This window comes from Rhodamnia argentea, chromosome 5 (genome assembly GCF_020921035.1).
Source record: "Rhodamnia argentea isolate NSW1041297 chromosome 5, ASM2092103v1, whole genome shotgun sequence".
In the NCBI taxonomy this organism is placed as follows: Eukaryota; Viridiplantae; Streptophyta; class Magnoliopsida; order Myrtales; family Myrtaceae; genus Rhodamnia; species Rhodamnia argentea.
Genome location: NC_063154.1, coordinates 7,152,800 through 7,166,549, shown reverse-complemented (window position 1 = coordinate 7,166,549; position 13,750 = coordinate 7,152,800). Strand labels below are relative to the sequence as shown.

Genomic DNA, 13,750 nt, shown 5'->3' with positions numbered 1-13,750 from the left:
GCTTTGAGGCCCTCGCTTGTGGTTGGCTAGGGTCGGATAGCCCTCGCCGGACTCGAAGAAAAAAAAATGAAAATAGAAGCTATATTTTAAAATTTTTAATTATAAAAATTGTCCACGGTGTTTTATAAATATATATATTTTCAATCCGATAAATAATTTTTCTTAGTTTGGATTAAATATGTTAGTATTTTAGCAACATGTGTCGGATTGGGTTTGGCATAGTCAAGAAATTCGCATTGCAATGAATATGGTCAATTTGAGTCGGACCACCCGACCCAACTCACCACGTTTGATAGGTCTAGCTCTACCTTTCACGGCGTGACCAAAGCAATTTCAGAGAAAAAAAAAGCTCCATCTCCAACTTTATGATGATCAGGCTTTTCATCAACAAGCATCACACTGAAAAACCTTATCCAGAAGACCCATCAGCTAATTAATGAATTGAGTAATCAAATCCGCATCGCGAGTAGCCTGTCAAGGATCATGCGTGTGAGGGGGTGGTGTTTAAAAAGAGAGTTGGAACCGGCCAACCACGCTGAGGGGTTTCGTCTGTTTTCAGTTTCGACTATTCCGGGCTGAGCATCATTTGGCTCAGGCCTCAGAGTCTCGCAGGAGAAGCGAAGGGGTCATATGTTGATGTGAATGGATAATGAATCCTATGTTGCCGAGGTAGAAAATTAGGGCAAAAGTACAAGGCGCAAATCATCCTCGACTTGACTTCCGCAATGGGACCCGTGTGTGTATAAGGATCCAATGGTGAGTGCTAGGCCTTAAAGTCTTTTTGCCTAGATTCGACTTATCATGAGTTTATTTCCTCTCCTTTGCTGCTAATGATCCAAAGATTAGCTGGGTTGATCCATCATCTGCTTCGCATCCGGCCATCACCACTGTCCAGCAGATGGCACAAAGGACAAAGAAACAAACGGCGAAAATTCTGCCGCAAAACTACAAAGACGAAGCATCATTTCACCACTCTCTCTCTCTGCCTCTCTCTGTTCGCGTCCAACCCCAAAAGATGTTTGTTGCTTTTGTCGTTGGTGGCTTGCTTGAAAGCCCGCATCTTTTTAGCAACCTTGGTTGAGGCGATTACGTGGGTTGATTAGCCGCACTGAAAACTTTGGGTCTGGAATCTGATCCTGTGGAAAGCAGTAACCATGATTCGTCGAGATTAATGTTCGAGATAAAGAATCCGATTAGGGAATGATGAAATAAATTATTAACAAATACTTGAATTAGGGAAAAATGATTGTCGGTGTTAAAATTATTGTATGGCGCCTATTTTGGTGCCAAAATTTTTTGAACCGATGTTCAAGTGCTGCAACACTCTAAGAGTAAACATTCAAGTGATTCCAACAATTCCGTTTTTCTTCACCTACCATCGCATTTGCTTCTTCTTCTTCTTCTTCTTCTTCGATCTTGGTCTATTTTGATGTTGAACACGGAAGTTTGAATCCTCCGTTAAAGTAGAATGCATTGCTAGAGCAATTCGACAACCCATGTTAACCCGACTACCTTGTGGAAAATTGATACATTCAAAGACATTGGGCACATACATTCCGCGCCACACAATTTCTATAATTTTTCATGTCGAAACTTTATAAAAAAAAATCAATTTAGTGTCAAGATTTTATGAAGGATCGCTTCGGTGCTAAATGTTTTTCAAAATTTCTATCTAAATGACTTTGATGAGCTTTTATTTAAATAGTATTGGTTGGATTTTCCAAAAAGTTAGGCTATCGGAATCACTTCAATAATTATCTTTTAAAAAGCAGTGATACTTAAATGATTGCTTGAATGGTTCAACATCAAAATGACCGTTGCATTATAGCTTTTGCACTGATATTGTCATTATCCCCCTAAATAAGTGGACCGGCATTGAGACACCTAAATAAAAATTGCACAACATTGCTTTCTATACTTACTTTTTATTGTGGGGGGTCACATGTGCTCAGGGAGATTTATCAAGCATGCTTAATAGAAAAATATTTAACCACTAAGACGTTTTCACATACGTATCATGACACAAAAAATGTACAGGGAATAATGGGAAAAAAAATTCATTTAGGTATTAATATAAGATAACAACACCCGGTTGTATAAGATCTAATTCCAAGGAGATAAATAGTAATGTTGTGGCCACAAAAAGGGGTTTGGTGGGGGCTAGGAGAGGTAAAAAAGCAAACATCTTTGTCAACCTCAGCACAAAAAGCCTTTCCCACTATGCTGTGCTCCAAACTCCGAAGCATGTCCTAATCTCTCTCTCTCTCCCCCTGTTCTCCAACACAGGAAGCAACTAAATAAGGAGGAGGCAAGAAGAAGAAGATAAGAGTTCCATCAGAGCAGCGGGGCAGGGAAAGGGCTGGTCCCGAATCGTTTTCACTTGCTTCTCACTCCCTGTTTCAGAAAAGCCCTTCTCACTTGCTTCTCTCTCTCTGTCATGCCGTCATCAACTCTTCACCTTCCCTCTTTCTCTTTATGAGGAAGAAGAAGATGGCCTTTCGGTGTTAATTAGACGAAGCCCGTTTGAAAATAACCAAAGCCAAACGGGGCATGGCTTTTGGGGGCGAAGATGATCTGCCCAGCGATGTGGTACAAATAAAGAGGGTGGTCGACCGTTCAAAGCAGAGCATCGGCTCACCCAACTTCACCGAGACCAGCCTGGCCTCCATCGAGTCCTTGACCATGCCTCTTGTTTGTACTCTCTCTCTCTCTCTCTCTCTCTCTCTCTCTTCGTTTGGTTGGGTTGTTTGTACGAAGAAGGCTAATTAAAGAAATGGGGTGAATTGTTTGGGGGACTACTGCAGATGCAGGAGGTGGTTCTATCAGCTGACATACGATGTGCAGAGTGCCAGAAGCGAGTTGCTGATGTTATGTCTCGCATGACCGGTAACAACAAAGATCCTCTCTTTTACCTCGAACGATCTTGTTTTCTGTCTTCTTTTAAATTAAAGGACTTTCTTTCTGTGCTCTTTTTCGTGTTGAGCTTAGAATTTGTCCTGTCTCTGTCTCTGGTTCTTTGATGAACTAATTTCAGGGGTCTTGCCTGCCTTGGGATGAAAATCCTATGGCCCATCGCTACATGTATTGACTCGTTCAAGGTGGGAACTTGGACTTACCGCGTGATCCTTTACGATCTAGCAGAATCAGTGTAACCACCGAAGCAATTGACTCCGTGAACTAAAACAATGTTACTTTCAAGAAAGCCTTTTTTTCCACACGGAAAGTCTCAGGAATGATTTCCTGAGATTGCAAGCAGATATTCTTCATTGACCTGGTAAAAATATCCTTGTGAACCTTGTATCAAACTTCCGCAAACACTGATGGCGCAAACAGTTTGTGAAGCATATGCTTTAACCTTATTCCTTAGTTTCCAATTCCAAACTCCTACGTCGACCCCTAAATCTGCAGAAGAGCTCTCTGCTCAAAGTACTGCTAGACCAGACCCAAAAAAAGTACTGCTATAACGTGGAAACACTAAAATCGGGTATGGCCAAGTATTGATGTCTGCATATGCCTTTTGGTTTTTCTTTTGACAACATGGACCCGGATGGACGTGGTCCAGGCAAGTACTTGCCTCAGTCATGTGCCTCTGGATCGCCTGCGGGCGAGTATAGTTAGGCCGCCACTTGATCCGATAGACTCTTATAGGGTGTTAAATTCGATCCGCTTCTTTAAACTCTTATTTTGCGGTCAGACTTTTCGTTAAGTATATCAATCTTATGCATTAATTTAATCCGCCTAGCAGTAATGATATCCTCCGAATCTTGAGTGCATCCGCTATCTTTCCCTGCTCGTGATTATGAGGCCGCCCCCGCCCATTCTGCTTATCTTTAATGATGAACCCCACCCCCGGCTCCCCCAAGTCCGCATCTTTCGCGGTCCTGAAGGGGCATCGATTGGAGTTTCAGTGCCTTGCACTTTGGGAAAAAACAGAGTCCCGTTTCGAATCATTGGCCTCGTTGCCTTTCGACCTCTTGACCATTCACTCCTCAATCTCTTCGCAGGAATTATTTGTGTTGTGTATGCCTGCGTATCCAGTGTTGTCTCGTCGGCCGGAGATCATATGACATGTTGGAAGTTTTTTGTCAAATTCATGTGTGTGCAGAAACAGAGTCCGTTGTGGTGAATGTGCTGGAGAAGAAGGTGACCCTCTCCTGTAAATATCCCAACAACCAAAATGGCGTTAAGGGTCTTCGAGGACCGCGGGTCCCCGTTGTTTGCCGGTACCCTCTCAAGCTCAACAAAGTCGCCGCGATCAAGCGGCTTTTCCGTCTCTCCTCCAGCTGAATGTACAGATCGAGATCAATTGTCTCCATGTCCTATGTAATTGAATTAAACGCAAATGCATGAATCACAGGATCAATTTTGTTCGAGAAAAATTGTGTTATTGTTCTTGTGAGTGGAGTTTCGCCTTTTTTAAAATATTGATCCCAACACATGAGTCCACATATGGTCGTTCGATCCTATAGACGGTGACCAAGTCGAACATGCATAGCTTGGCCAGGGCCGAGGACACTCTCTTGGACGGGGCATGAGAACCGGCTCGACTGAAAGAATTGTTAGGCCACGAATGTGACATGCCCAATAATCGTCTAATTGGAATCAGAAATGCTATAAGTATAAAGGAGAAGAACGTTTGCACCTTTATGAGAATCTATCGGAAAACCGATGCGGAATGTCAACGAATCGAGACTCGAGTGCTTCCCCTCTATTCCCTCTCATTAATGCTGGCTGATGAGACAACCACCCGTCTAAATGAAATGGTATGTTTGGAAATTCTGTGAGAGAGGATTAGAAAGGGGACTTGAGCCTTTATATAGAGTTTCGGCGCGGACCATCTCATCACGAGTCGTGTCTCTTTGGCTTACACTAAGCCAGCTCATATCATAACTTATTAAAAATATGTATCATACTTTAATGGACCAACATATACTTTAATTTCAATTAATGTAGACTACATTAGGATAATTCTAACCAGGACAAGGTTAAGCTGTCGGCCCGGCAAGCTCAAATGCATAGCCTGGCCAGGGCCGACGACACTCTCCGTATGGGCCATGGCTCGGCGGAAAGAATAACCAAAACGGGGTTAAGCTCCCGGCCCGGTCAGCTCAAACCAGCCCATCAGCCGAGCCAGACGAAGAGATTATTTCTTTTGCAGCTAGAGAACGCATGAGATAAGTCTGTGGTGTCAAACGTCAAAGCGTCCGTCCGTCCGTCCGTCCGTCCAATCGTCAAATGATTTTGGAAGGTAAAGATTCGGCGTGTGATTTTGCTCCCCGGAACCTATATTTTGGTGCTATTAAAATCCAGATGCGCATAGTCAAGAAGGCCAAGCATCGAGATTGAACCGGTTTTAATTTCCGTCCCAATCAACAAAACTTCGAGGTCTTGCGCTCTGCCCTCCATTTTCAACAATCCCGGCGCTAAACGCCCCTCGCGAAACTTCCTGGAGACAGCATTTCGAGTGTCATCAACGCCCACCGAACGAGTCATCTTCTTGCACACTCCTTATTATTATTATTATTTTGCCTTTCACTTCAGAATGTTCTCAAAACAAGCAAATAGCACCGGCCCGAGTTGAGTGAATTGTTTGGTTTTAGACCTACATCGCCAAGGCGCGAAAAATCATGCACCGCTCCATTATTGATCTGGAAGTTTTAAGCTGTCGAGAATCAATGATTGGGTGCTTAACTTTGATAAGCCACGAAACTCAAAAAGTTCCGAGCACTATGATGAGGATCGATGCCAGCAACGTATATTAACCACAAACCTCTGAAAACCATAAATGTTCGAGATAACTAAAGATGCGCTCGTTTTTTCGCGAAAAATTGAACGATTTGAGAAGTATTTTCCTGAAAATAATTGCTTGTCTCACCTACCAAAATAAATGAAAGAAAAAAAAATTCATTGTATATGAAAGTGTTCAGACATAAACTATTGCTGATGATGGAAATGGTTTTCTCCGACCAATTATAATAACAAGCGGTCATTTTCAGGAAAATGATTTCCGACTTATTTATTTTTTCTGACATAAACGGAGCCTAATTTGCTGAAATTGAAGCTTCGGCCCAATTGCAATAAGGCCCCTGAATAAATAGAATTACGATAAGGCCCCAAGCGAGCAAGGCTTTGAAAATGCTAATGTGAATTAATCCCAACCTACGTTTGGAAGAGTCCGTATGAGAAACGACCTTCGGGCGCTTGAGAAAGGACGGAAGGAAAATCACAGATGCGTCTCCGTGCTCTAGGGTAATTAAGGGGGGTGACAGGGACCTGTTTGCAAATTAGGGGACTAAAATGTAACAAAGCCCTCGCTTCGTCGAAGGAGGCGTTCCACCCCAGCCGCGTAAACCAGTTTCTCATCTGGCCCACGGCCGAAGACTTAGCTCCTAAGAAAATCCCTCTCTCTTTCTCTCTCTCATCTCCATCGTCGTCCCATAAAAAAGGCGAAAACGAGCCTTCGCTTGCTTGTTCGCTTGTTCATTTCCTGCATATTCCACCTCAGTCTCTCTCTCTTTCTCTCTCTGTCTGCTCTTGGGCGCGTCACGTCACCCGGGAGCTGACAGATGGGAAGAAAGCTCGATCGGTTCCTAGGGCGAGCCCACCGGGTGTCCAAGTTCAAGCCCCTCGTCAACCTCGCCGTCTCCCGCCTCGCCGTCCTCAAGACCCAGCGTCACCCTCGCCTCTCTCAGTCCCGCCGCGACGTCGTCCAGCTCCTCCAGCTCGGCCACCACGAGCGAGCTCTCCTCCGGGTGACCACTCCTCCTTTGCTCTGTCCACGCCCGCTCTGGTGATCTGATCGTGGGTTCGTGTTCCCACTTTGTGCATCGTCTAAAAAGCTCATTCCCCCACTTTTTTTTTCTGTATATATATATCAGGTGGAGCAAGTGATCAAGGAGCAGAACATGTTGGACGCCTACGACATGATGGAGAGCTACTGCAATCTCTTGATGGAGAGGGCCGACCTCATTGAACAAGAAAAGTACGACTCTTGATTCGTTTCTCTTTTCTTCCTTCGTGCCTTTCCCCTTGTTTACGGTCTACGAAGCTCTTGGCGGTTTTTTTTCTTACCCTTCTCTCATCATTTACTGGAACTCGCAGAGAATGTCCTGAGGAGTTGAAGGAGGCGATATCGAGCTTGATCTACGCATCTTCGAGGTGCGGAGACTTCCCGGAGCTCCAAGATATTCGCACGGTTTTCGCTTCGCACTTCGGCAAGGAGTTCGTGGCTCGGGCCGTCGAATTGCGGAACCATTGTGCCGTGAATCTGAAGGTACGGTCTTTTTTGGATTTCTACTCTGAGTCTACTGCACATTGATGATCTGATCATGGTAGGAAATGATACTTTTAAGTCTCTGTGATTTTCGACACCTCTACATCTATTGCATTCCTGAATAAGAAAAAAACGTGGGGTTCCTGCAGATGATAACGAAGCTGTCAACGAGGCAGCCGAACTGGGAGAGCAGAGTGAAGGCGCTGAAAGAAATCGCAGCCGAGAACGGCATTGCGCTGCACCTGGAGGATGATCCTCCCAGTACTTCAGAGGTAGGAAAATGTTCGAGAGAAGGTGCTCTCATGCAAAGAGTCGATGCAAAATATGATTCCTAGATAGCTGACGTGTTCCCGTGTGTGTATGTGATTAATGCAGGATAAAACATGTCTTGACAAGAAGCCAGAGCTTGCGGAGGGATCGCAGAGTTCATCTCCAGAAGGGAAAGAGGAGCCGTCTTCTGATTCGTTCCAAATGAAGAAGAAGTACAAGGACGTGGCTGATGCAGCTCAGGCTGCTTTTGAATCGGCTGCTTATGCAGCGGCCGCTGCAAGAGCAGCAGTCGAACTCTCTCGGTCCGGATCCAATGGTCCAGACGATCGCGATGGTCCTGATACCCGAAAGGCAAAATCATTCCACAAGGCTGAGTCCGCAAATAAATTGGAAGTGCAAGGAGGGGAAGAGGACGGCGAGCATCAAGCCCCTGACAAGCCTCTCGGCGTAAATGCAGGAGAATCGAAGCAATCGATTTCTTCTTCAAGTTCAAAGCCGGAGGAAATTGATGCAACTTCCTTGGAGAAGGCAAAGGAGGCGATCTTTGATGAGAGCGAAGATGAGAGAGAAGACGAAGGGCGAGCTTACACAGGATTGCCAAACCAGGATGATGGCAAGTCCAAAGACGGGGGCAAAGTTGAAGCTACGCCTCGTCTCTCGCCTCAGAAGCAAATCCCTTCAAGGTTTCAGGCTGGTATTAAGATGGATGCGGACCCTGGTCTCGCCAAGATACATGCTGGGGAAGCATCTAAGGTGCGAAATGTACCATTCTCAGTCAGGACCAGACAAGTTCGTGGCTACTGAGAAGATCCGACGCGGTGTGTCGTGTTGCGAGTATGCGAAGCCAATGTGAGAACTGTTCCTATTGGATGGCGCTTTTTTCTTTTGTTTTCTGTTCTTACTGTCCGTTTTTCGTCCGTGAATTGTCGATGTGAGAATTGTTCCTATTGGATGGTTTTTTTCTTTTGTTTTCTGTTCTTTCTGTCCGCTTTTCGTCCGTGAATTGCAATGGATGTAAGCAATTTTTTTGCACTGCATGTTATTTGAATTTTGGATCGTATTGGCTTTGTAGTAGAAATAAGCCAACGGATGAACAATTCTCGTGATTTTATCGTGAGTATGTTTCTGTGCTCACGCGGCATTCCGCTTTAGTAAATTCTCCTTTTGCTTCTGCACAGAAAAAGGGCTCTGTCATATTCATGGATGCTCGGGCCAACTTCCAAGCAAGAGCTAAAACTGCACTTAATAATCAACCCAACTGGGCACAGGTCTTGAATGCCAAATATTGTTCACAACAGATCCATGCTAAACCCAGTGACTCAGCTTTACACGACACGGCTTTGTGGAACCTCGAACTGAGACATGGTCAACAAATCAGGTTTTGCACAGATAGATGAACCTTGGAACGCGTGCTGTCAAACCTCCTTTACTTTGCGACGGGGAAGATATAATATTCAAATAAGAGGCTACTGGAAGTTGGTCATTCTCTGTAGATTTAGCGTGTGAGGTAATAATCACCGGGGGAGATGATCCAGAATCGCAGTGTATGGTCCAATGAAAGTGCAAGGGACCTCACCGTGTTGGAACTTTCCTTTGGCTAGCTCACAAGCGGTTATTACCTAATGAATTGATGACATCTCGCAGCTTGAACCGCGTCTTTTATTATGCAATATGCGAGGATTATATGGAACTAACATTACTTGTTCTTTGAAATTGCCCAATCGTTCGTCGGATGTGGCCTAACTTGGTCCCGCAACAATGTTTTGATGAATTCTTCTCCATGAACGTGACTCAATGATTCAAAACAAATTTCTAGTCAAGCGCATTTTCGAAATTCCATCAAGAATATAGTATTAGATTTGGAGGGAAGAGTTCCGCGGTTTTTTGCAATGGAGAAACAGACATTTTTTCACGATAGCTTTGTTTTTCCTGCAAATCCCAGTAAGCCATTCGGTCACTCAGGCAAGACATCACAAAAGCATAATTTTTTTTTTTGGGTCAAACATCACGAAGGCTTTGACCATCCGCATTTTGATGAAAAATGGCCCACGTAGTTCTCCCATTTTGGTCGGCTGGGACCCTCCATCTCCGGAGCGGATTAAACTGAACACCAATGGGGGCCTCTAAAGGCAACGCAGGACTTGCAGGTGCATGAGGCTTATTCGGAAATGAAGTGGCTGATTGGTCGGGAGGTTTTGCCTCTTCCATTGGACTATGTTCGTCTTCTCAAGCAAAACTTTGGTCACCGTGATTGGGACTCAACTTCAACAAGCAACAAGGTTTTCATAAGCTCATCATTGAGATGGATTCAAAGTGATCGCTAAAGTTGTTCGCAAAATGATTATGGTGGACAACACTGGCCGAGTTCTACTCAAAGATATGAGAAGACTGTCAAAATATCATTTTGAGTTTAAAGTGCAACATAATCTCAGAGAAGAAAATCGTCCTACCCTACCGAGTAATATGATTAGTTATTAAAATAATTATTACTTTATGGTATATTACTTGTAAAAATTTCAGCAACTACTATTATAACCATATTATGAGTAAACTTTAAGATAATAAATAATTATGCATGATCAAGATTATTATTACATGAACTACTTACTTATTATCTAATATTCTATTGTTGATAATACAATGCGATTATATGTAAGAATAAGTATAATTGGTGTTATCCTTATAATTAACATAAATGTCAATTAGGATTAATAATCTAGCATTATGGAAATAGCTATTATTAGCAGGTTGTAAAAGGCTTAAAAGCTATTACACCGGGGGAGAGGCCATGTAATAGCTGTTGCAGCTTTGGCTGAAAGCTGTTATAGGGATTTACACCTGAAGAGAATAGCTATTACTGTATACATCAATACTGCAGAACAGGGTCATTGACTATTCTCTCATGATTAAAACACGATACAGACAGAAAATCCTTGTCTTTCTAAGTCAATGATGTTCCCCTGATTATAGTGTCACAGGCTCATTGAAATATTTTTCAAAATATATACACGAACATAGAAGATAATAGCTTTGGATGGCTAAAGCATGGAATAGTTTACACATATCGGCATCAATATTTCTATGAGAAGCAAAGCAATATATACCCCAAGTCGCCATCAGAGAAAGACACCAACCGGTTATTGGCTTCTAGGCCGCTTCTTGCCGCTTTGCTGTAAGTTGCAGAGAGACTGCAAACAGACACCGACATCTTCGTCATACTCAAGTCCTAGTTCCTCCTGTACGAACACTAGCAAGTTTAGACTTCGGACTTGATTACCCCCTCGAAAGTATGTTCTAGAGAATAAATCAAAGCAGATAACCTTAAATTCTTTCAGATCCTTGGGTGAGTTCTCAGTTATTGTGTCCCATAGATCTTTGAACATCCGCTTACGCCTTCTCCACTGTCTTATCTTTTCTGCAAACATATCCTGTACAGCCTTTCGCTCTTCCGGTTTCACAAGCATGACACCTCCACGCAGCTTCTCCAATTTTTCCTCCATTGCCTTCACCTGGAATGGAATTATTTAGACAAAGTCCCAGTATCAACTAAAAGAACTTTTGTGTGGAAGAATTTAATAGAAGAGTGCTTCCAAATGTCTCACTTCTGATCTGAGTTCAGTTTCCTTGTCAAGTATCCGTTCGAGAGTAAGATTTGACTGCAAAGCTTTTATTTCTGCAGCAAGAACATAATTCAAGTGAGATCCAGTACTCCAGGGCTTTTTGTAGACCACCTTTACTATTGCTCCATATGAGGTAAATCACTTCCATTGAACAAGTCCTTTTAAACGAAAAACAAAAGGAAAGACCAACAATTGCTACTGAGCAAAGACTAGCAAGTGGAATAGAGGTGACACCTCCATCAAGCTCACTGATTGCCTTCCTATATTCTTCAAATTGTTGCTGCAAACCGGCATTTTTTTCCTTCATCTGATTGAGCTCCTCACTGTTTGGAATATCAAACTGGTCCTGCCGAGCGAGGTATATCTTCTGCTTACCATACTCCTTAGAAGATATTCGCCCGTTATCAGCAAGAGTATCCAATGCCTTTTGGACTGCCGCCTTCTTGAGGTTAAACTTTTGCAGAGAATCAGCCACATTTTGGGAATTTAACGGCCTGTTTTGCTGGTTCGGGAGGGGAAAAAGGATTTATCCTCATCAGCAAGACGACGAGTCAAATCAATGTCGAACATAGCGTACCCCGACGAGACCATTGCGATCCGTACTTCCATCATAAACTTTCAATAAGCATTTAACAGTTTGTGGTTGAAAACATGTTGAGAATCAAGAACAATTAATCTAGAGAACAGAACAAAAAAAGCGACCATGACCTCTCAAGTTGAACTGAGCCACGCTAATTCGAGTAAAAGTCGCGTCAACAATCCAGTCTCAGCCTAACCTAGAGCACAAGCATTCTACCTCTATGCACCAAAACAATTAGAAACCCCAATCTTCCACGATTCGAAGTGAAACCTAACCAGCTCTATGTGACAACCTTATCGTACCCCGGCGCTGTTTTCAGCGTAGACGTCATCGATTGAGCAAGGATTCAAGCACTGCCAGAGCAGGAAAAACATAGATTACCTCATTCACGAAGTTGAGAACGATTTCTGCAACCAAAAAAAAAAAATGCATCGAAGAGCGAAGCATTACATCAGTAATCGCAGATGACAAAACAAGGATCGCGATTCTACTGAAATCAACAGTGAGGCAGATGGAAATGACGAATAGAACTCCGAATCAGACACACAAAAGACGAGAGAATCGATGGTTCAAGAACTCGAGGAAGATCTATCTACGGGCAGGGACGTAATTCTGAGTTCGATCGATCGATTACCTTCGGTGCTGTTGGACTTGGGAGCCATTGCTGCGACGAGGAATGGGCGGGAAAGGAGTCCTCTCAGAGTGGAGAGAGAGCTTTTTGTTTCCTTTATGGCAGTGATGGGAGAGAAGCTTGCGTCAGAAGGCTCGGATCCGGTTCAGGCCCATCGGGCCTGAATCTCGGGCTTGTTTTGTGTGCCCGGAGGTAGTCCCCTGTTCTCGAACAACATGCAAGATTCATCTAACCTCGATCTAGATTAATCGATGAATTATTTGTTAGGCCGGTGGTTAATCCGTAGATTAATACTAGACCACAGTCCTCACCATTGGGCTTCGGCCCAATAGGCCCCTCCCAAGCCCGGTTGGCCTCGAAGACAAAATGGGCAAGCCGTTTTAGACCCGACCTTTCCAAGCTTGGTTAGGCTCGGGCAACTTATATTAAAAAGGGTTAATACTACCAAAAAAACCCAAACTAGTATACCCATAACAAATTTACTCTAAAATATTTTTTTGACCATCAAAAATTTCAAATTGATATATCTGTGACAAATTTACCTCAAACGATATATAGTTGTTACAAATTTATCATACGTTAATTTTCATTAAATTTCGTCGAATTCTTGAGTTTGATAACATATGACAATTGTTGGGTATTACCATCTGTACGTTACATGTGTATCAATTTCGAATTTTTTGTGGTATTAACTCAATTTAACGGAAACTAACTAAGGGCAAATTTGTCACATGTGTACCGGTTTTGGATTTTTGTGGTAAAAAAATTAGTTTGGGGTAAATTTATTACAGTTGTACCAGTTTATGATTTTTGGTGGTAAAAAAAATAGTTTGAGATAAATTTATCATAAGTGTACCAGTTTAGGATTGTTGATGGTCAAAAAAATAGTTTGGATAAATTTGTCACATATGTACTAGTTTAGAGTTTTTCGTGATATGAACTCTATTAAAAATTGATTTTTTTTTTTGCCGCGCTAATTTCACTCCTATATCTAGGGGTGAGCAAAAAAGACTGCCCGGACCGAGATTGCCCGAACTAGGCTGGGGCCGATGGTTCGATTCTCGATTTTAGGGGGATTCGGTCAAGTTTCCAGTTCCTAAAATTGGGCCCGGTGACCAGGTGATCCAGTTCCCGGTTCTAGGGCCTAGATCGGACCTCCCGGACCGGACCGATCCTTTTTTTTTAAATTTTTTTTTAAAAACAAACTTAACATTTACTTGTTGTTTAGGTTTAGGTTATTTAAGGTTTCTTTGCTTCACTTCAGCGTAGTGCCGCAGACATTTTTTCTTACCTCTCCACTATATAGTCTCCACTTCTCTCATTACACAGATGAGTCCCGAGTCATCCCATCGCTTGTCTTGCCTTAGACTTCATTG

The 13,750-nt window shown here is 43.1% G+C and overlaps 3 protein-coding genes across 3 annotated transcripts; 2 read left to right on the top strand and 1 right to left on the bottom strand.

Annotated features, from left to right (window-relative positions):
• The first annotated feature begins 2,244 nt into the window (after nt 1–2,244).
• Nucleotides 2,245–4,379, top strand: LOC115754421. Its single transcript, XM_030693428.2, has 3 exons — nt 2,245–2,691; nt 2,805–2,886; nt 4,106–4,379. Exons 1-3 carry the CDS (start codon nt 2,551–2,553, stop codon nt 4,285–4,287), a joined length of 405 nt encoding a protein of 134 aa, XP_030549288.1. The 5' UTR covers nt 2,245–2,550; the 3' UTR covers nt 4,288–4,379.
• Nucleotides 4,380–6,440: 2,061 nt separating this feature from the next.
• On the top strand, nt 6,441–8,472 carry LOC115754383 (vacuolar protein sorting-associated protein IST1). Its single transcript, XM_030693387.2, has 5 exons — nt 6,441–6,752; nt 6,879–6,982; nt 7,102–7,273; nt 7,423–7,545; nt 7,649–8,472. The coding sequence occupies exons 1-5, from the start codon at nt 6,567–6,569 to the stop codon at nt 8,345–8,347; spliced, it is 1,284 nt and encodes a 427-aa protein (XP_030549247.1). The 5' UTR covers nt 6,441–6,566; the 3' UTR covers nt 8,348–8,472.
• Nucleotides 8,473–10,418: 1,946 nt separating this feature from the next.
• Nucleotides 10,419–12,476, bottom strand: LOC115754410 (homologous-pairing protein 2 homolog). The gene is made up of 6 exons (XM_030693417.2): nt 12,378–12,476; nt 12,125–12,150; nt 11,398–11,665; nt 11,146–11,216; nt 10,864–11,052; nt 10,419–10,779 (listed from the first exon to the last, which is right to left on the bottom strand). The coding sequence occupies exons 1-6, from the start codon at nt 12,403–12,405 to the stop codon at nt 10,681–10,683; spliced, it is 681 nt and encodes a 226-aa protein (XP_030549277.1). The 5' UTR covers nt 12,406–12,476; the 3' UTR covers nt 10,419–10,680.
• Nucleotides 12,477–13,750: the final 1,274 nt, after the last annotated feature.